A 20,620-nucleotide genomic window follows, 5' to 3' on the forward strand; every position below is an offset into this window, starting at 1 on the left:
GGAGAGACACTTAGCAGCGAGGAGCATCCGAAATTTGTGAGAACCAGAGTTTGGGTCCCAGTGGCCATGAACCAAGCGGGGAATCACCCAGATGCCTACAGTCCGAGGTCCAGGGAGCAAAGGCAAGGAGGTCACTGGGACTGGTTAGCGTGCAGTCCAGCTAGGGTACAAGCCTCAGTGAGAGACGCCACCTCAGAGGAGTAGGCAGGAGGGACAAACAGGACCTCTGACAGCCTCTTCTGACCTTCACTCAGGAGTCCCCCCACCTCGCTCTGTGTGTCCACAGACTAATAGACAAGTTTCTTTATTTAACAAGAACAAAAAAGCAAAGAGAAAAGAATACGCTGGTCTGTTCTGATAAAGGTTTAGGTATGGATCGTCACGTCTGACTGAGGTATTACTGTTTCTAATTTAAGATGCAAAGGGTTCTGAAGAATACGTCACAAATATGCGTTTAGAATAATTAAAGTAAACTTTCTGTCTCTGGGTGCACTTCTGGCAAGAAGAGGTCTCCCGTGAGATGCCTGAGGTGACTGTGCACAGAAACTTTACTTTTAGGTTTAGGAACCAGAAAACCATTTAAATTCCTCTCTCCCATCTCAGCCAGGCTGTGACAGACACCCAGAGAACCCTGATGGCAAGCAGTACCTTCGGATGGCTACGGTCATGGCCTCAGCGGATGTGGCACAGGGACAGATGGCTTCAGGTTTCAACCCATGGCTTTGGAACAGACTCAAGAAAGCGTCGCAGGATGACACAGACCCTAAGGGTTAGAGCAGAGCAATTTGAAAGCTGAGGTGGCCATCTTTCTTACTGCAGGAAGCTGACAGAGTGGGAGGTGCATCTGCCTGTCAGAACTCACACTGCACATCATTCATTCCATGCAAACAGTTCGGTGTGCGTGTGAGTGGCTTGACACATGCTCATCCAGCCCATGAGATGTCTGTGATAGTTCTTACAGTCACAGCCTAGAAAGGCCGTGCCTACCAAGGGAGAGAGCAAGATCGGAGACAACGCTGTGGGCAACAGGCACCCAGGCGGGACTCTAGCAGCCCCCTGAGTACCTACGGAGCCAGCACACCTCACCAGTGGCAGTCCCACCTGCTCTAGCGATGCTCTCTGACTCCTTTCTAAGTTCTGCACATGCATTTTTAGGCTAGAGGATGAGCAAGTTTACTCAGGAGAAAGAGCTTCTTGCTGAGCTCACCAGAGAATCCCAAGTGGAGAACCAGCCTTTTGTGCTCATCCAGAAATGAGACAACATGGTACCATCTCTACAAGCTCCTTAACATTCCCTTTATTTGCTGCTTGGAAGAATTCATACCACATTCACATACTCAATTATACCCAGTCACTTGCAAACCCCTCCTTGCACCCAATGAATGCGAGAGGCGTGGTTTCCAGAAGTTTCTAAGTCCATCATGATATGCACGGATAAGCACGTTAGTGCACATATGAAGGACCACATGCCAATCAGAAAGATGATGCTGACTGAGGAAGCCTATCACGAGAGACCAAACACAGGACTACATTCATGTAAAGTGTGCAGAGCAGGCAAATCTATGCAGACGGAATGTGGAGGGGCTGGAGAGAGCCAGAGAGAGCCAGAGAGAGCCTGCTCCTCCACAGGACCACATGCTGCTCCCAGCACCCAATGTAAGGTGGCTCACAACCCTGGATGGATCTCTAGTTTCAGAGGGTCCGACACCTCCTCTGGCCTGAGGGAACATGCACACATGTAGCATATAGCACACAAACATACAAATACACACATACATTTAAAAATGTTTAGGGGGTTGTTTTTTGTTGCTTTTTTTTGTGGGGAGTGGGGTTTTGGGGAGGGGTTTTGAGACAGCGCTTCTCTATGTAATGCTGGCTGTCCTGGAACTCACTCTGCAGACCAGGCTGGCTGCAAACCTGGTCTGCCTGCTTCTGCCTCTTGGGATTTAAGGCTCTTGCCACCATCACCACTGGTGAAACAGGCAAGTCTTGTTGTATGTAAATTACATCTCAACACAGATGTTGAGAACAGAAAAGCTTATAGACGAGAAACAAAACATCCAGCCTGTCAGATGCTCTGGGATTTCTACACACAACACTCACAGGGATTGGCGCCGTCGGTGACAATGAGCATCCGCAGAGAACTCAGGCTCACGTCCCGTTGGTCCCGATGTGCCATCATGGCCCAGTGTAAGTCCCGACACTTCACTAGTGCTACTTTGGCTACAGAGTCAAGGAAACAGAGTTACGACACACGTGGTATATATTTACTACATTACAATTAGGACAATTTTGCTTATTTTAGTGATAGTTCTCACTTGGAGAAAAAGGAAACTCTGAACAATACAGGATTTAAGTAAGGTGCTAACTGTAGCTCAAATCCTGGAGAACTTATCTCACTTTAGAGGAAAGGACACAGTGGAGTAAAGCAAACGGCTTACCTACACCAACTCTAAAATTCCGTAAGCCCCCAAGGCAAAGAACTGTTTCTCTGCCGAGGCAGGCGAGCTCCCATCAGTCTCACAATTAATGTGCGGATGTGTATGATTACCTTTGTGAGCGTGGACTCTCTGGACCCAAGAGAGAGGACAGGTCTTCATAACAGAGTAGGGCACACTAATTGTATGCATCTTATTCATTACATTCTGGAATAAAGAAACATAAAAAGCAATCAATGCTAAATGTATATTTAACAACCTAAAGTTGTATGGACACTCTGCTAACAGCGTTATAGGGATTATGCAAGTGCACCCTTGCAAAAGATGCCTGAGACTAGCAGTGGTGCTGAAGCACCTCTGAGAGCCACTCTGTAAGCCTGGTTCTCACGCAGAGCACCACAGGAGTAAGTTTAGTGTCTGTCCCTGCAGTCCACTGTCCACACGTACAGTCAATTTAGGCACATAAGTATTTAAATGAAAGGCATCATAGTATATATGTATCTTCTACTTGGTGCCTTTACTTCTGATGTTTCATAGGTAAATCTATGCCCTTCAGAGTGAGAGAGCTCTCTAGCTCCCTGTGGATGGCTACACACTGCCATGTCAGTACTGCTGAAGGGATGTGCTTGTCCTTGTATCCATGGGCATGTATACAACTGTGTCTCTAGGGCAGCTACAGAAGAAGTCCTGCAGGGTCACAAGGTTGGTAGCCCAGCCCATCTAGTGCTCCAAGGTGCTCCTGACTGCCACATGCTACAATATGGGGGGAAGGAAGAAAAATGGAACAGAGTCTCAAAGCAAAAAATTATTTTCCCAGTTCCTTACAGGGTAAGCATTTGTAAAGATAGAGCTGAGAGAACTGAGGGTCTGGGATTTGCTGTCCCTCTTGCCACCCATATCAAGGATGTGTAATCCCCAGACCTAGCACAGCACAGTAACCAAGCCAGTGCTGACTCTGCTGGGGCATTTGTGTGTTTGAGATGGTCTTACTCTACAGTCCTACCTGGCTTGGAACTCGAGTAACCCATGCTAGGCTTGAACTCAGAGGGATTCTTCTGCCTCAGCCTTCCAAGTGCTGGGATTTAGGTACCTGCCACCACCCCGAGCTAAGCCTGAGTACTTGGATGACTCACCCTGCTCACCACTTACCTGCTCTTATGTACACGGTCCCATCCCCTGCCCTAAAGTACCTCATGCTGGCACAGACTTAGTTTCAGGAAAAAGGTTCTTTCTACACTTAGATTACATAGAGACCCCCCCAAGTCCTCACAGAGTCTTGTTTTCTTAATTTCTGATGTAAAAAAAAAGAAAATAGATATTTAAGGAATATAGCCCTTCTCAGATGAGGATGGAACGGGGTAGTGGTGGGGTGGGGGGTGTGGTAGGGGGTGGGGGCCTAGAGACTGCACTAGATGCTCTCTCTTATTTCTTGATTATTTTGCTGAGAGAGAGGGAGAGAGAGAATATGCATGTGAGAGAGAGGGAGAGAGAGTGCGTGAGAGAGTGAATACATGCGAGAGAGAGGGAGAGGGGGAGGGAGAGAGGGAGAGGGAGAGGGAGAGGGAGAGGGAGGGAGAGGGAGAGGGAGAGGAGAGAGAGAGAGAGAGAGAGAGAGAGAGAGAGAGAGAGAGAGAGAGAGAGATCCTTTAGGACTGGAGCCCCAGGTGTTCCTGAGCAGCCTGGCACGGGTGCTGGAACGGGAACAAGAGTCCTCTGAAAGAGCAGTGCTCTAAGCCACTGAGGCGTCTTTCCAGCCCCACTCCTGCTGCTCACCACTGCTACTCCGGGTTAGCTGGCCTTATCGCAGATGCGAACGACTGTGCCAAATGCTTTTTTAGATCCTGGGATCTAAACTCAGGTCCTCATGCTTGTCCTCTAGGAAATGTTTTTGACTATTTGGGGACTTCAGTTGTATGCACTTGTTACAGAACCACAGCCTCAAGCACACCTTGCCATATACTCCCCGACGCTAATAGCTTACCGCAAACATGCCATGCCACAGCCCAGCGTCCTTCTTAAAGTCTAAGACATTTACGACAGTTTCTCCTGCAAGAGAAAAGATGGAGGGAAACAGAAGGCAGCCATGGTTAGCAGTGAGTGACGTCACACTCCTTGCCCCTACCAAGCACTAGGTGCCTTTGGAGAAACAGCTAGGAGACCAGTGTCTCCTTGATACTTAGCCCCCTATAAACTGACTGAAGGATGGTGACAGTGTGATGTGGTCACAGAAGAGACACTGTGGCAGAATTCTTTAGCACTGAGGGACAGTATTCAAGAGGTTTTTTCCTAGTGAAATAAAGACCATGAGTTTGTTTAGAAACTCTGGAAATTTCAAATATACGTAAAAAGTATACTTAGAAAAACATGAAATATTGTTCTATATAAAAACCCATGTATGCAAATGTCTGTTTCTAGATACCTATAGATTATCAACATAATAAAGTAAGCATACCTAAGCCTGAATCTAACTGTTTCCACTCAGTGAAGAAGATATCCCCATGTTTCTAACATCCAGGCCCCGGCAGAGCCTCTGAGTGAGTGCACTCATCACAGAGCCCTGTCTGTGGCGGGTGCTTGTCCCCATGCATGCACATGCACGTATTTTGGAGTCGGACAGGAATGGCCTCTGAAAGGTACACAGTCACCTTTCATTCTGCAAAGGGAGATGAGACACTGAGAAGTCAGTGTGGAGAAGAATGCCTGGAAGCAAGCTCTGATGACAGATCGCAGCCCAGGCCTGCAATGCTGGCGTGAGGGGCTCAAGCTGGAGGCCAGTCCAGATCTCACTATGAAATAGTCATGTACATAAAAAAGTTTCACATTACTGTGTTTTATATTTTTTGAGACAGGCAGGGTCTCAACTGATGCCATAGTTCAGGCTAGTCAGCACTCACCACACACCTCAGGCCGGCCTCCAGCTGACCCTTCCTGCTTGCTAGGAGGGCCAGGGAGAGCCGCGGGCTGCACCTCCTGCTCTGGATGCTGTCTGCTGAAGCCTGCATCCATGGAGCCGGCTTCTTGAACTATACTTAGCTTGAAGTTTTACATGGGAGATGGGAACATCCAAGACTCCACAGACTCACGGTCTTAATTGAGGTTTTCTATTTCTGTCCTCTAGAAATCACACTTTATATATCTGGTTTATCCAGAAGTTTATTTAAATTACAAGATTTTTTTTAAAAAATTTATTTTGTAGCAAAGACAAAAGCAAGCCAAGAATCTGTCCTGGAACATTTCCCTTGGAATTCAGTCATTCAATGTCGTCCAATCACTGAGTGGGTGTTCACAGTCACACGCATATGAAGCTAACAATGAGGGCAGTCACGGGAGAGGTCTGACCTTCAGAATAACTGCAGGCCTGTGACAGAGCTTGGCAGTGGGACAGCATTGCAAGCCGGGACACTGTGACTCCCATCACACTCCCCTCTTTGCTTGTTTTATACTGGAAAATACAACAAAAATAAAACTATAAGTAAGATGGGTTATTATCAGTGACAAAATCCAGAACCCAAACCTAAACCCAGACAAACTATCACAACGGGCTTAATTTTACATGTTCAACGGAGACATTTAAGGCTTTGCACTCGGACCTCAAACTCTAGTCAAATAAAGCCAAGACTGGAAGACAATGAAGCAAGTGTCAAAAGACTTCAAAGTTCAGTCACTCATCAATGTGACGTGGTCACCAAAAAACTAAAGCCAAGTGACATGAGCTGTATGCACAGAAGCATGGCACCAAATGCAGTTGTCACTCTGCAGCGTGTGTGGACCAAATGCAGTCACTCTGCAGTGTGTGTGGACCAAATGCAGTTGTCACTCTGCAGCGTGTGTGGACCAAATGCAGTTGTCACTCTGCAGCGTGTGTGGACCAAATGCAGTTGTCACTCTGCAGTGTGTGTGGACCAAATGCAGTTGTCACTCCGCAGTGTGTGTGGATCAGTTCCACAGTCCACTCAGATGCCACAGACGACGGATGCTTGCCTTCTTATACAGAATAATGACGGTTTGTATGCATCTTTAGATTGCCTATGAAAGCCAACACTGTTGATGTCCTCTGAAGGCTGCTAGGTTGCACTGAGTTCCAGCCTTGAATATGGAAGCTGCAGATACATAACAGTAGCCCCACGGAGAAGCATAGCTCTGCAGAGTTACATGGATAAGACTCCCCACGGCTAGGGCTGCAACTCAGTGGTAGACTGCTTGCCTAGCCGCACATGACACTGGGTTGGATCCCCTAGCACCACAGAAATACTAAAAACAGAAAGCCCTGGCACCTCAGTTAGTAGCAGGCCCTATGCACGCCTATAAATAGTTCCACTTTGTTTTTATCCTCAGTTCCTTCCAAGTTGCTTTTTATCAAGCGCATCAGCCTTTCTGATGTCGGATCCAGAAGGCTGGTCTCTCCCTCTCACTGCTCTGTCCATCTCTCAGGTTTTTTCTCCCTCTCTGAGACAAGGTCTCACTGTGGAGCCCAGGCTTGGCTGCAACCTGTGCCTCAGACTCGCATGAGCTACCTTACCCAGAGTCGTCTGACTCTGCCTTAACTGCTGGCACTCCTGAGGATTCCCACCTCCTCCCTGTCACGCCGTCAGGGTGTGGCATCCTTGCTAACATCTGTCCCCGCATACTGCTAGAGTGCCTTGGCCACAGGAAAGCAGCTGCCAACACTCCATTCCATCCCCCCACCTCTGAGAGCTCGCTCTGCATTCTCTTCCTCTCTGTTTTAGACAGGGTCTTACTTGTAGCCCTGGCTGTCCTGGAATTTGTTCTGTAGTCCAGGCTGGCCTTGAAGTCATGAAGATCTGCCTGCTTTTGCCTCCTGAGGCTGGGACTAAAGGCGTGGCACCACATGCTGCCTGAGTCTGTCTGTATCGTCTATTTAACTGAAGCATTCTGCCATCCATCCAGGTGGCAAACCAGGAATATGAGTGTTACTTGTCTTCTCTCTGTGTTCAGGACCAGTCAGCTTACCCTGCTTCCTCTCATCCTTCAGCCCCACCCACCCCTCTCTTAGCCATCCCATGAGCTTCCATTCACTTCAATAACTTCTTAAGGGAGTCAGGCAGGAGAGATGGCTCAGAAGAGCACTGGATGCTCTTACAGAGCTCAGATCCCAGCACCCACTCGGTCCTCACAGCAGCCCGGGTCTCCAGTTCGGATCCCAGCACCCACTCGGTCCTCACAGCAGCCCGGGTCTCCAGCTCAGATCCCAGCACCCACTCGGTCCTCACAGCAGCCCGGGTCTCCAGCTCAGATCCCAGCACCCACTCGGTCCTCACAACAGCCCGGATCTCCAGCTCGGATCCCAGCACCCACTCGGTCCTCACAACAGCCCGGGTCTCCAGCTCGGATCCCAGCACCCGCTCGGTCCTCACAGCAGCCCGGGTCTCCAGCTCGGATCCCAGCACCCACTCGGTCCTCACAGCAGCCCGGGTCTCCAGCTCGGATCCCAGCACCCACTCGGTCCTCACAACAGCCCGGGTCTCCAGTGCAGGGATCTGGTACCATCTTCTGGCCTCTGGGACACTGTCCAAGCACAGTCCACTTATGAGCACTCAGGTACACACTTACACACATAAAGTGTAGAGAAGGAAAACCGAACCAAAACAAACCTAAAACCTACAGCTCCCACTATAATAACCCAGGCAATCTAGATAAATCGTTTCTTCTTAAGCTTTGTTATTATTTGTATGTATGACATGGGGAGAGCACACATACACACCACAACACATGTATGGAGACTGGAGGACAAGTCTGCAGAGCTGCTTCTCTCCTTCCACTTTTATGTGAGTTTTGTGCTCAAACTAGTCAGGCTCGAGTGGCAGCCACCCTCCTGCTGAGCCATCCAGATGGGCCTAGAGGATCTTTTTGTGTAACAGTCATTCTTACTTCTCGCCTGTTGACAACCCCTCAATAGTTTCCAACTCCTGACCAGGAGAACCCTGTGATAATATGAGGCTCTTGAGCAGGCAGGCCCTGAACAGCAGGGTGCAGATCCACAATAAGGGTAGGACAAGGTAAGGCTACAGGAGCAGACAGAGTGGCCCCACCACAGGACATCACTAAGATGGGAGAGCAGCATCCAGGGAACACCCACTTCCCAGGCCTGGGAGTGAGCACCATGCCTGCACCGAGACACGAGACTGACTCATCACTGAATGGGGTGTGCGTATGCGTGCGTGTATGTGTGTGCGTGTGTGTGTATGTGTGCGTGTGTGTGCATGTGTGTTTGCGTGCGCGCATCCTGTAACTTCCTGTTGGCTTGGCTGTCTTTCAAACATACTCAGCCCCACACCCCCACGTATCTACCCCCTCTGCAGTCACCATCATGTGTCTCAGACTCTTGCGTGGCCGAAGCTGTTTCAGGTCTTACATATGCCTGTTATTACAAGAGCTTTCAGGCCGTATTGCACCCCGAGCCTTTTTAAAAGCTAATGGAAGTGCTTACTCATTAATTTAGCAGCTAGCTGGGGAGCAAGTCTCCAGAGGCTGCAGAGGGGAAAGGGCACAGCCTCAGAGGTACAGGTGTCAGTCATACAGCGTTGCCCCAGCCACCATAGTTTGTAGTTCAGCCTTCTGTTCACAGCACAGACTGTGTTCATAGCATTTATTTATGATTGGAAGGTGTGCATGCCATGATACACATGTGGAGGTTAGAAGACAATGTGTGGGAGTCAGCTGCCTCCTTCTACTATGTGAGTTCTAGGACTAGAACTCAGGACCCTCAGGCTTGGTGGCAAGCCCCTTTACCCACTAAGCCATCTCCCTGACCCCACAGAGCAGATTTACAATTGAAATCTGGTTTGTCAACCCTCACCAGAGAAGTTTCTTTAGCAACACGGGGTGATTAACACTTTCAGACTGATACCTGGTGGAGGCTTAGAGAATGAGAGAGGCAGAATACTCAGCCTCAATGGCCCCTACTTCACAGCCTCCTCCCAAGACTTGGAGATGATTGCAGAAGAGGGGGTGGGGAGGCAAGCGTCAGAATCAGAGTAGTGGATGACTCCATGGCAATGTTCTCTGAGCACAGCAGGGCAGCTGCCTACAGGAACTCACAGCAGCTACGACAGCGGGAACAAGGGCTGCTCGAGCTCAGGCCAGACGAAGTCCCAGCATGGACAGGCAAGGTGGCCATGAACTCCCAGCCCCAAGCTGAGAGCTACTGGCAAGTGACGGTGCTGGGAAAGGAGAGCCATCGTCTTAGAGGTGAGCCCTCCACCACCCTGAGGTCAGCCACACTGCAGTCAAGGTCCAACACTCAGCATAGACTGTACTTGATGAGTTTAAAAGTGAAACAAAAGAGACCAGGAAGGGTGGGTAGGGCAAGAGGGTATGTCTGGGAAGTCAGGGAAGATGCAAGTGTGATCAAAATGCACTCTACCAAGCGACAGAGCTAATCTCATAATAAAACCAAATCAATAATAATGATAAGGAAAATAAAAACACAAAATTAACAAAAAAGCTCAAACCCCTGGGTATTACTGAGTAAACAAAACAAACAAACAAAAAAAGAACTTAAAGTGTTCGGCTCTGAGTGTCCTGCAGGTTCAGTGTGTAAGCTCTGCTGTCAGTCGAGCCCCACTCTCACTGTCGACACCAAGTCTGTCAGTCAGTTGGCTGATCTCTATTTTCTCTCTGTCGCACGCCCTCTTCCAGCACAGCTACTTCCCCTCATTCTGCACGTCCGATACCCTCATCCTTCTCCTGACTGAGAGGTTACAACGGCAGTGACTGGCACAGTGACTCCTCTCAGACTACACTCATGCCTGGTACTTTCCTCCTGGGTATGGCTTTTCCTCTTAACCCCATGCTTCAAATCTACTATTTTAAAATCTCTATGAATAAACTCAACTTTGCCTCAAAAATAAATTTTAACAGAAGGTCCACCACAAGACATTTACCAGATTAAAAAACTGAAATTTCACAGAACAAGCAAATGTCCTAACACTCATTAGCCCTGCAGCTGATGGTGAAGGAGGCCAGGATACAAGCAGCCGACTTACCTCAATGTACGCTGGTTCCGTGCCCGCAGGCGATATGTGCGGCTGCCAGTCTTTGGGCGGCTTCGAAAGGTACTTGGAGTCTGTCACAACCCACTTGAGGCGAGGCCAACCTAAGTCAGACAAACCCAGAGTGAGAGCAATCGAGCATTCATTTCCTATGCTAATTCCTCAACATGGAAGGGCTCCTCAACGCGGGGTGACTAATTTGTCAGTGGAAATCCTTGGAGTCTTGTGCTCTGCTGTTTGTCCTTCTGCACAGAGGATTTAGCTTTAATGTACAGAGTCCCAGATTCCTTTTCCAGACGGCACACAAACGTAAGAATGTAGCTCTGGAATCAGACAGACTCAGTACAATTCACTCCTCTGCTATTTATTAGCTGGGATTTGAGGACTCTTGTTTCTCAATTTACTACCTGAAAAGTGGGATGACCATGGGACCAACCTCAAAGGACAGAGGGGAAAATACACAGGAAGCCCTTAGCTGTTAATCTAGTAAAATTCTGATTAAAGCTCAGTTTTGACTTTCAGTTGGCATCTGGTTACGAATGTCACCTTTAAACTGTACGATTTCTCCATTCTGGGTTTTTGGCAGGCCCTTCAGACAAATTTCACTGGTGAGAGCTAAGGCAATCCCACAGCTCCCTAGCAAGAAGCCAATCTGCTGACCTCCGGCATCCTGTGGAGAATAAATAATGAGCACAGTCAGGGCGTGAGAGAGAGTGAATGTGAGCACACCAGGCTTTGAACCAGCACCCAGAGATGCTCCAGCACTACCCACTGTGCCACGGAGCCCGGAAAGCTGGCAAATGTCCCAGCTCAGGACAACATGGCTCCAAACAAATCCTACAAAGGTTTAAGTACACGCAAACGCTGCTGAGCTGACAGTGTGAAGCATGCACTCTACTAGCCAGTGCGACCTTCTCTGACTCCTCTAGGCAAGTGAAACAGATTCTAACACGGTTGGCTTCTAGTCCTACCCCAGATCTAAGAGCAAGGCAAGCCAAGCGAGAACAACATAAATAAGATGGACATCAAAGCCAGTTACGCTAAATCTGTATGCTCTGCCACTCTATTTTAAAGGAAATAGACTTGAGCCTTAAGCAGCAGCAAAAGCAACCTAAGACAAAGTCTGGAGAATTTATGTTCAATCCTTCAAAGTACTGTAAGGAAGCTGAGTACAGTCGACATAAAGAGAACTTGACGTGCTTTCCTGTAATACGGATGTTCTACCCCGTCAGCTAAAGCAGCAGCAATGTCACTCATTTCTTTCTTATTACTTAAAACAATCCCTTCATATAAACTGACATTTTCGGAGGCTGGAGAGATGGCTCAGCGGTTAAGAGCACTGACTGTTCTTCCAGAGGTCCTGAGTTCAATTCCCAGCACCCACATGGTGGCTCACAACCGTCTGTAATGGGATCTGATGCTGTGTCTGAAGACTGCAAGAGTGTACTCACATATATTAAATAAGTAAATAAGTATTAAAACCAGCTCTCTGTACTTCTCTGCTCTGCTCTTGTCCCCTTCCCAGTCCCTTCTCTCTATTCCCCCTTCCCTCCACATGCTCATGGCTGGCCTCCTTTGTTCCTCCCCTCTGCTACTCTTCTCTCATTAAACCGCTCCAAGTGGAAAAAAACTATTAAAATCAATCAATCAATCAACCAACATTATCCACCATATTGGTCTTTAGCCCCGATTCTCAGTAATAAACAACATGAAACAGCTCAAGAGAAGCCATTCACCCTCGAGTGGAACCCTGTGCTGTGAGCTTACTATCTGCGCTGAATGTCCAAGCACAATTCTCCAGCAGAGCCATCAGCACTACTGCACCGTCCTCCCACTCAGCGGGTCTGGGTTATGTGGACCGGTTAAAGAAATCCCTTGATAAAGTAAGTCTGAGGGAGCGACACTCTATAATGGTAACCAAACACTGCACACTCAAATGCATGCCTCTCGCTATTTTTAAAGTGAGGAACAATTCTATGAAAGTTCTTTCATAGGTGAACTACATTGAGCATATTATATAAAATAAGATATGTGCACCTCCACCACCTGACAACATTGCTTCTACTGTCACTGAGTCAGTGCAGGACCTACTGTGTCACAGGGGGGGACATTTAACACAGTGAAGTTACCTTTCTGGTCAGGGGTACTTCTATGGGTACTGGGATCACTTCTGCCAGAAGACATCCATAAAAAGCCACCATAAACATGACAGGATCATTGTTGGGGTAAACCAGGGCAACCTAAAATTCACAGAGACATTCAACAACAGGGGCATACAGACTGACTTTACGTACACAGAACACTTTGTATGAGCAGAATAAATGAAACACTTTAATGCTTATGTGCTCTGAAGGAAATTCCGTGACTGAGAAGAGAACACCATGAACAGCACCATCCCCATGATTACTCTATATGTCCTGGGGACTGAGGACATAGCTCTGAGAGTATTTGCCTCAAATAAGGCCCCATCTGCAATCCTAGTGACACCAAAAAGCAAAGCCATCTGCAACTGTAGGTCAGGGGAGTCTGGTGCCTTCTTCTGACAGTCTTAGGAGCCATTCATGCTTGTGGTACAGACACCCACGCAGGCAGCATACCCACACACAAACGGACATCAGCTCTCCAAACAAGACAAGTGAAAAACAAATTACCCTGTCTCCAGGTTTTAACACAGGTTCGTTTTTTGTTCCCAGTTTATTAAGCAGTGTGTAAGCCAACTTTAAACTTCTGCTCCACAACTTCCCTGGGAAAAGAAAACAACAGGAAGAAAAAACTATAGGCCTCTTCAGTTGGAGAGCAAGAGGTTCAGCCAGCTGACAAGGTCTGTGGTTGCTCACAGTGGCTGGGATAGTTAGCTCTACCCTCCCTAACAGAGCAAATCCTTCCCCAAGTGGCCGCTTCTCAGTCATTCTAAAGTCACTCCTGCCCTGAAACAAGCAATATCATTCTCCCTGACATGATATTCCAAGTTCTCCTCCCCTCCCCCTTTTTTTTGGCTTTTGCAGCAGGGTCTCACTATGTAGCCCTGGCTGTCCTGAACTCACTCTGTAGACTGGGCTGGCCTCAGACTCAGGGATCTTGTAGTGCTGGGATTAAGGCCAAAGGTCACTGATACACGGCTCATTTCAATGAAATAACTGAGAACTTCTGCAACCGAGGACTAACAGGAGAAACACTACCCACAATACTCAGGAATTCTTGGCGCAGTGGGGAACTGAGACTCACCGTATGTGAGGGTGTAGACTGGTTTCCCCGTCACATCCAGTCCAGTGAGGCAAGGGCACTTGGCTTGGGTAGTGCCCCAGCGCTGCAGGGCAGATTCCAGTGCAGGTGGCCAGTTACAGATGACGCCGAGGGGCTCTCCCTTCACTGGAGTCATCTGGCGGCCCTCAGGCTTTGGCTGGTTGGGATCTGGCTGAGGTACTATGGCAAACAAGCAAGAAGATGGAGTAAGTTCACGGGGCCCTAACACAACTCTAACCTCTGGCCCATCTTTCTCCTCAGTCCCTGACTTCTCACATTGAGACAGGACAACTAAGGCTTCTGACGTCCTCCCACAGAGATCACAGCTTCCCAGGGGAGGGTGGTTCTTACTCCACACGCTGCCCAAACATAATGGCTGCTTATCAGAGTCAGCTGAGCCCAACTGTGAGGGACAGAGACAAACGCTTATCCAAGAATCTGAGGGAGTGTTTTATACTCATTTCTACAGTAGATTTTTCAACAGTGAACATATATTACTCATGTATTGTTGGTATCGTTTGTTTTTGAGGTAGGATCTCACTATGTAGATCAGTATGGCCTTGAACTCACAGAGAGCCACATGCCTCTGTCTCCCACCACGCTCAGCCTTAATTTCTACATTCTCACAGAAAAACATTTAGAAATAGACTAAAAAGTGAAGTATCCAGTGTGTTTCATCATATGTGCACAGCTATGACAGACTGAGAACATGAACAAGCTGCGTACGAGCCTAGCTCGGTCTCAGAGGTAAGCACGGTCTCAAGATAAGGACTCTTATCTCAACAAACACAGAGAACAAACCCTGCACAGACAGCTACAGTAAGAAGTACTGCTCCAGCTGAGGGGACATTTCTCTCTCCCACACTTCCCATGGCCTGGTCTTGCTGTGCACATGCTCTTAGTGCATGCTGTAGCTGCATGTGGGCCAGAGAGGACTGGCTACTCTTCCAGATGACCCAGGTTCAAGCCATAGCAACCACACGTCAGCTCACCAGTCTGTAACTCTAGGTCCAGAAGATCTGACGCCCTATTCTAGCCTCTGTGGGCACAAGGCATGAAGCGGTATACATACACGCATGTAGGCATGAAGCGGTATACATACATGCATACAAGGCATGAAGTGGTATACATACATGTAGGCATGAAGGGGTATACATACACGCATGCAAGGCATGAAGCGGTATACATACACACATGTAGGCATGAAGCGGTATACATACACACATGTAGGCATGAAGTGGTATACATACACACATGCAAGGCATGAAGTGGTATACATACACGCATGTTGGCAAAGCACCCATATACACCAATCAGTATAGACAACTAAAAATAAGGAGAGCATTGTTCTCTGTAACCTAGTAATACGATGGATTTGTAAACTCACAATGCTTGACTTGTTCTTTTTCAGTCAGCACACAAAGCAGAGGCTTCCTAACGCACTTTTCAGTCTTTATCTTTACACTTTGTCCTCATGCAGCTGACCCAGCCCTGTTCCTCCCTCCAAACAGTCCTCACGCCTCACTCTGCTTTTCTGTCATAGGGCTCCCTTTGTCTCTGGCCCCACTTCTGTTAGGGACTTCCTTCTCTTTTTCAGTCCCCCCCTTTTCATGACCTGCACACATATACATTCAAATCTAGATTCTACAAGAAAAACCATGCAGTCTTTATGTTTCTGCATCTTGCCAGTTCACAAAGCGAAACGATCTCTTCCTGGGTCCATTTCTCTGGATCCATTCAAGTGACTTAAAACTTGTCTCACCCTTACTTTGCCTACAATCTTACAGGTTTTTAAACTTAGTCTAAATGGAAGAGGGACACCCGAGTGACTCATCTCCACTGAGCCTGCACTCCTGGCAGGCAGTTGTTTCCCATGAGGCTCCAGGGCACACTCCCTCATGCCTCCAGACACCGGCACTTCTCTTTTCTAAAAAGGATCATTAGTCAGAGAAGTCTAGCAAAAGTTCAATTAGTAAAACTAGTGTCCAACACGCAAAGCTCGACTACTGCTCTGGTGTGATTACTGCACACACACGAGGACGGCGCTAAACTCCAGTCCTTCTGTCCGTCTCTCCAGCCCCTTCTGCCTGAGACCTAACAGGAGAATGACTCTGGGGGAACGGCGCAGTGACAGAAGCCCACGCCCAGGCCTCCCTGACCTGACCGCTGATGGGTGCATGCTTTGGCCCTGACTACTACCTTCCACAATTTCTTCAGAGTCATCCACAAAAAATTCCTTTAAGGGGGGTCTTTTGGGTCGTTTCAGAGTGTTGAGAAGCTGCTGGATTTTTGTAGACACTCTGCTATTGACAGGAACACCTGTAAGGGAAAAATGGTAAATTTGACTAAAATGTATTGAGCTTAATAAAGATTGACTCTTTTTTTTTTTTTAAAATTTTTAAAGATTTATTTATTACATTTATTATATAGTATTGAGCTTCAGACAAAAGATCAGATCTCATTACAGATGGTTGTGAGCCACCATGTGGTTGCAAACTTAAACTCTTTCTCTCAGCCCCTCAATTAAACTCTTTAAGAAAACACTATTAACTGTTTATTATCGGTGAGTATTGAACTCTGTGACTCTCCTTCCTGCTCTCCTCACTCAGACTTTCCTTCTAATGGAGTCTGGCCTTTGCCCAGTTCCACTCTACCCAAAAGCGACCAATATACACATGACAAGCAGAAGGCAGAAGACTGGCACACGGCAGAAAGTTCGTTGCCCCAGGGTCCCTTTTCCCTTGTAGTGCTCTTTTCTTTCGGTCGGTTCATGGTAACTTCTGTGAAGGCCAAGGGAACAAGTACCAGGAGGGCTCCACGTAGTGATGAGTGGCCCAGCTGCAGTGTGGCTCTGCCGCTGGGACACTGGGAGCAGCTGCAGTTAGAATTTGGGACCCCAGGGCAGTGACTGCTCCCGAGCACCCAGCAGGCCCCTACCATCTGCTGTGTCCATGAGGCTGGACCTGTTGGAGCCTTTGTGCATGCCTTTGACTATGCCGGATGGGGGCAGGTCAATGTTGGCGGGACGCAGTGAGGAAGAGGAGGAAGAGGTAGTCGCAGTGACGTCAGGAGGAGCAGAGACATTCTCTAAGAGAGGAAAAGACGAGAGTTAGAATCATACAGTATTGACAGTAAAAGGAACCACCTCTAAGTCTTATTTTTTGAAGGAATAAAAAAGCACCCACTCTTTTAAAACAAACTTCAAAGAAAGATTTTATCATTATAAGAGTATGTATAGTATATATATGTAATGCATGTGTATATGTATGTAATGTATGTGTATATGTATATGTGTGTGCATGTGTAATGTATGTGTGTACATGTATATGCATGTGTATGATGCATGTATATGTATGTGTTTATGTATTGTGTGCATGCATGTGCATGTGTTTATATATACCAATGTGTGTGTATAGGTATACATACATGTACAGAATATACAACTGGAGATCAGAGAACAACCCCTGGCCCCAAAACAGACTCTATAATCAAAGTCTAAGGTAAACCAGGTCATATCAGCTTTCCAAAACTCTAATTTTCAAGATTTGAGTAACCTTAGTTATTACATCAAATCACCTAGCAAATGTTTCTCAAAAATGTTATTTTCTTACAGCCCACAGTGAGGCTCTTTCTTGCTCTAAGTCGAGATTAACACGCATGTGCTACTTCATGGAGAAGTCCTTTTGAGTTTCACTGTGAGACAGGATCTCATCAGCTGGGATTACAGGTGTGAGGGCAGCATCCTGCTCACCCCGGTCTGGGGGAGATTCGAAACACAGGACGTAAGCTGCTGTCAGAAACTGAATGATGTAAAAAGAGAACTACTGAACAGAGCTACGGCATGAAAAAAATCTTCTGAAGAGGAAGAAAATTAGAGGAAGTAAGGTATACAATGTAAAAAGAATAAAACCACTAAAGGCATGAAGAGGGAAATACAATTGTGGGACTGGTTTAAGAGTAAGATTTCTGTGCTTCAAAGGCCTGTGATTATGAGTTTTATAAGTGTAATACTTTTTAAAGTTTGAAACACACTGGCATGAGTCCATTGTGGTATAGCATGGCTAAGAAGAAATCAAATGTTTTCTTCTTGTCTCTTGTACCTCAAGAGACTGTGAATTTGTGAGCCTTCCATCTCAGCCTCGTGAGTGCTGGGATTACAGCTGTGTGCCAGCACACTCAGCTCTCTGCTTCCTTTTGTTTGTTTTTCAAGAAGTGAGCCTGCTATGTAGCTCAGGTTAGCCTCAATCCTGCCTCAGCTTCCAAGTGCTGATTATATCCGATTAGAGATGTGTATTGTCTCTGACCTAGCAGGCTCATCTGGTTATATCCAATTAGAGATGTGTATAGTCTCTGACCTAGCAGGCTCACCTGGGCAATGTTTTAAAGAGCACAGCAGCAGACACTATTTCATTGTCCAGACTAATGGTGTGGCTAAGTGAGCTGAGGCACAAAAAACAGTGGTTCACTTTAAAATCACAAAAGGAACAGTGTCACTGCAAACATGTAAGGTGCTCATGATGTCTCCTGAGCACTGGGTTAAGGGCATGTACCACCATGCCCCAGAGACTGTAGTCGCTTGAAGGGACAGGCGTTACATCAGTAAGGGCCAGCATCCAAAAGCAGCAACACGGGTTTAACCCTTTGTAGACAGAAAAGCTCTTTTAGACATATTCTATGTAAACTCTCCAGGTCACATCTCAGCAGCTTGCTGTCTGTGACAGTGTGGTAGAGAACGTGGCTGTCTACTGTATGGTGGCCACAAGAGGTTTGACACAGTGTAGAGCAAAGAATGCAGGGGTCACCATGGATGGTGGGAAGCTCTTTATCTGGTAACTGTAGTAGCAAGGCAGGTATCTTCATTAAAAACTATAACCTTAAATTAAAATTTCCCAGCCTTTTCAGAAACCAAATTGAAATGTTCTATAAAGTGATAAGAAAGGTTGCTGAGATGCCAATTAAGACAACAGAATGTGACTGGTTGTCAAGGAAACAGGGGGAGACAACAGACACAGCACAAAGGCTAGGCAGGGCACTCGGTGCCACCAAGGGACAAGGCACTTGGTGCCACTGAGGAAGGAAAGCAGCGACTTTGGAAAACAAAGCCAAAATTCACAAGTGCACAAAGCAGAGGCGAGCAGCAGCTCTCCACACGGCAGCAGCCAGCAGCTCAGCGCCTGCCGTCCTGCACACGGCTCATGCAGCAACAGCACAGCAGCAGGCGACATAAATCCAGTCAGGCTAAGGACAGAAGGTCTTCATGACATGGCTTAGTGTGCGTTTTCACAGGCTACATATGCATGCTTTGTGGACACGGACAGTCTTCCTGGGTCTCTGAGCCCTAGCAGCTCTGCAGTCTTTCCTTTGGGATAGACCTGTCCAGACCAGTGTCACTCTCGCATTCAGCACTGCCTATGCAAACAGGCACGGCTTCGAGTGAGCACGCTCTGTCCGGCGTTGCTGACGATGCCTATCACCCTGCACTGAATACACCCCTGGCATTTCCCTCTCTACCTAGCTAACTTTCTCTGTGATCAAAACTTAACACAATCAGGGACGGTTTCCTGGACACTGGGTGCCAACTAGAACAATTAGTGGGTTTCTTGGGTAGATCCAATCCTACCTATTCGAGTATTGGCAAATACATCAGCTAGGGACCCACTGGTTCCTTTGACCTCTCCATGGGACAGCGTGGAAGATGCAGATGAAGAAGTGGACGATCCCTGGATTGAGCGGTTGATCCAGGACTCAGCATTCTGCAAGCTTTGTTGCAAGGCAGCAGAGAGCGCAGCTTGGCGTCTCAGAGAGCCCTCATCCTCAGAGGCCGAAGACGTGTCTGCGTGGAATTAGAGAAAAAGAAGGGTCGATCCCGCCTTGAGCACAGACTTCAGTTCTTGCTCATTGCCTGCACACCTGATGCTGACATCAGGGGACACTAGCATTCTCACGTTAGGTCAATGGGTGACATCTAAGACTCCAAGGAAAAGATCCACAGACCACAACTCGCCAAACAGAACAGCGGAACTCAGAAGACCATGCTAAATAAACTTTAAAAAAAATTCAAAGAATTTAACTATTTCTTGGTCGGAGATTACTCAATATCTAATTTCTAATTTGTTTACTTATCAGAGACTTGTGATAGGCGGCTGCATGGGGTTCTGTGGTATTTGTTTCTTCTCGAAAAGATAGAGGCAGAAGACGCGCTGTTCATCTGTCAAAAGCTTCAGTGAGGGCTGGAGGGATGGCTCAGTGGTTAGAGCACCGACTGCTCTTCCAGAGGTCCTGAATTCAATTCCCAGCAACCACTGGTTGTCTCACAACCATCTGTAATGAGATCTGATGCCCTCTTCTGGTGTGTCTGTATAGCTCCAGTGTACTCATATATAATAAATAAATAAATAAATAAATAAATAAATAAATCGATCTTTTTTTTTTTTTTTTTTTTTAAGAAAAGTTTCGATGAGGGCTGGTGATGGGGAATTGAGGCACTGCCTGCTCTAGTAGCTGAGGAGCTGGTCAAAGCAAGAAGGCAAAGTTTCTAAGCACGGCAGTCATGGAGAAGACTGACAATTCCCTAGTGCCTTTCAGCCTGACTGACTTCAGGAACCAGGCCTAAATTTGGACAGCTTGCCTAGAAAAATCTCACCACATACAGGGAGGCCAAAGCTGGGGAGAAGCCAGAGTCATTGCAGGCTAGGACTCCATACGGTGTAAGCCAAACACAACATCCCCAGATTTTGTTTGTCTGTTTTTTAACTTTAAAAAGTCATGTTCAGATTTGCAGAAAATGTTGCCTAATTCAGGTGAATAAGTGGGTCCAGGTCAGGCAGTGCGTCAAAGACCTAGAGAAGGCAGGAAAATTGCTAACACTCCACAATGGGGACCAGAACCACACCAAAACAAACAATGAAAACCCACCACAGTCATCCC

At 47.3% G+C, this 20,620-nt stretch overlaps 1 protein-coding gene across 1 annotated transcript in view; it reads right to left on the reverse strand.

Annotated features, from left to right (window-relative positions):
• The window catches only part of Dip2b (disco interacting protein 2 homolog B), a 71,284-nt gene that overhangs the window by 41,316 nt on the left and 9,348 nt on the right, over positions 1-20,620 (reverse strand). The window contains exons 3-15 of the mRNA XM_032890975.1: positions 19,314-19,526; positions 16,631-16,780; positions 15,893-16,012; positions 13,676-13,873; positions 13,102-13,193; positions 12,580-12,690; positions 10,997-11,120; positions 10,445-10,554; positions 5,778-5,880; positions 4,420-4,484; positions 2,552-2,645; positions 2,104-2,223; positions 649-763 (exon numbers count right to left, since the gene is read on the reverse strand). Of these exons, the coding sequence (XP_032746866.1) occupies positions 649-763; positions 2,104-2,223; positions 2,552-2,645; positions 4,420-4,484; positions 5,778-5,880; positions 10,445-10,554; positions 10,997-11,120; positions 12,580-12,690; positions 13,102-13,193; positions 13,676-13,873; positions 15,893-16,012; positions 16,631-16,780; positions 19,314-19,526 (1,615 nt within the window). The remainder of the gene's footprint in view (positions 1-648; positions 764-2,103; positions 2,224-2,551; positions 2,646-4,419; positions 4,485-5,777; positions 5,881-10,444; positions 10,555-10,996; positions 11,121-12,579; positions 12,691-13,101; positions 13,194-13,675; positions 13,874-15,892; positions 16,013-16,630; positions 16,781-19,313; positions 19,527-20,620) is intronic.

The sequence above is a fragment of the Rattus rattus genome, chromosome 1, assembly GCF_011064425.1.
Source record: "Rattus rattus isolate New Zealand chromosome 1, Rrattus_CSIRO_v1, whole genome shotgun sequence".
NCBI classification, from domain to species: domain Eukaryota; kingdom Metazoa; phylum Chordata; class Mammalia; order Rodentia; family Muridae; genus Rattus; species Rattus rattus.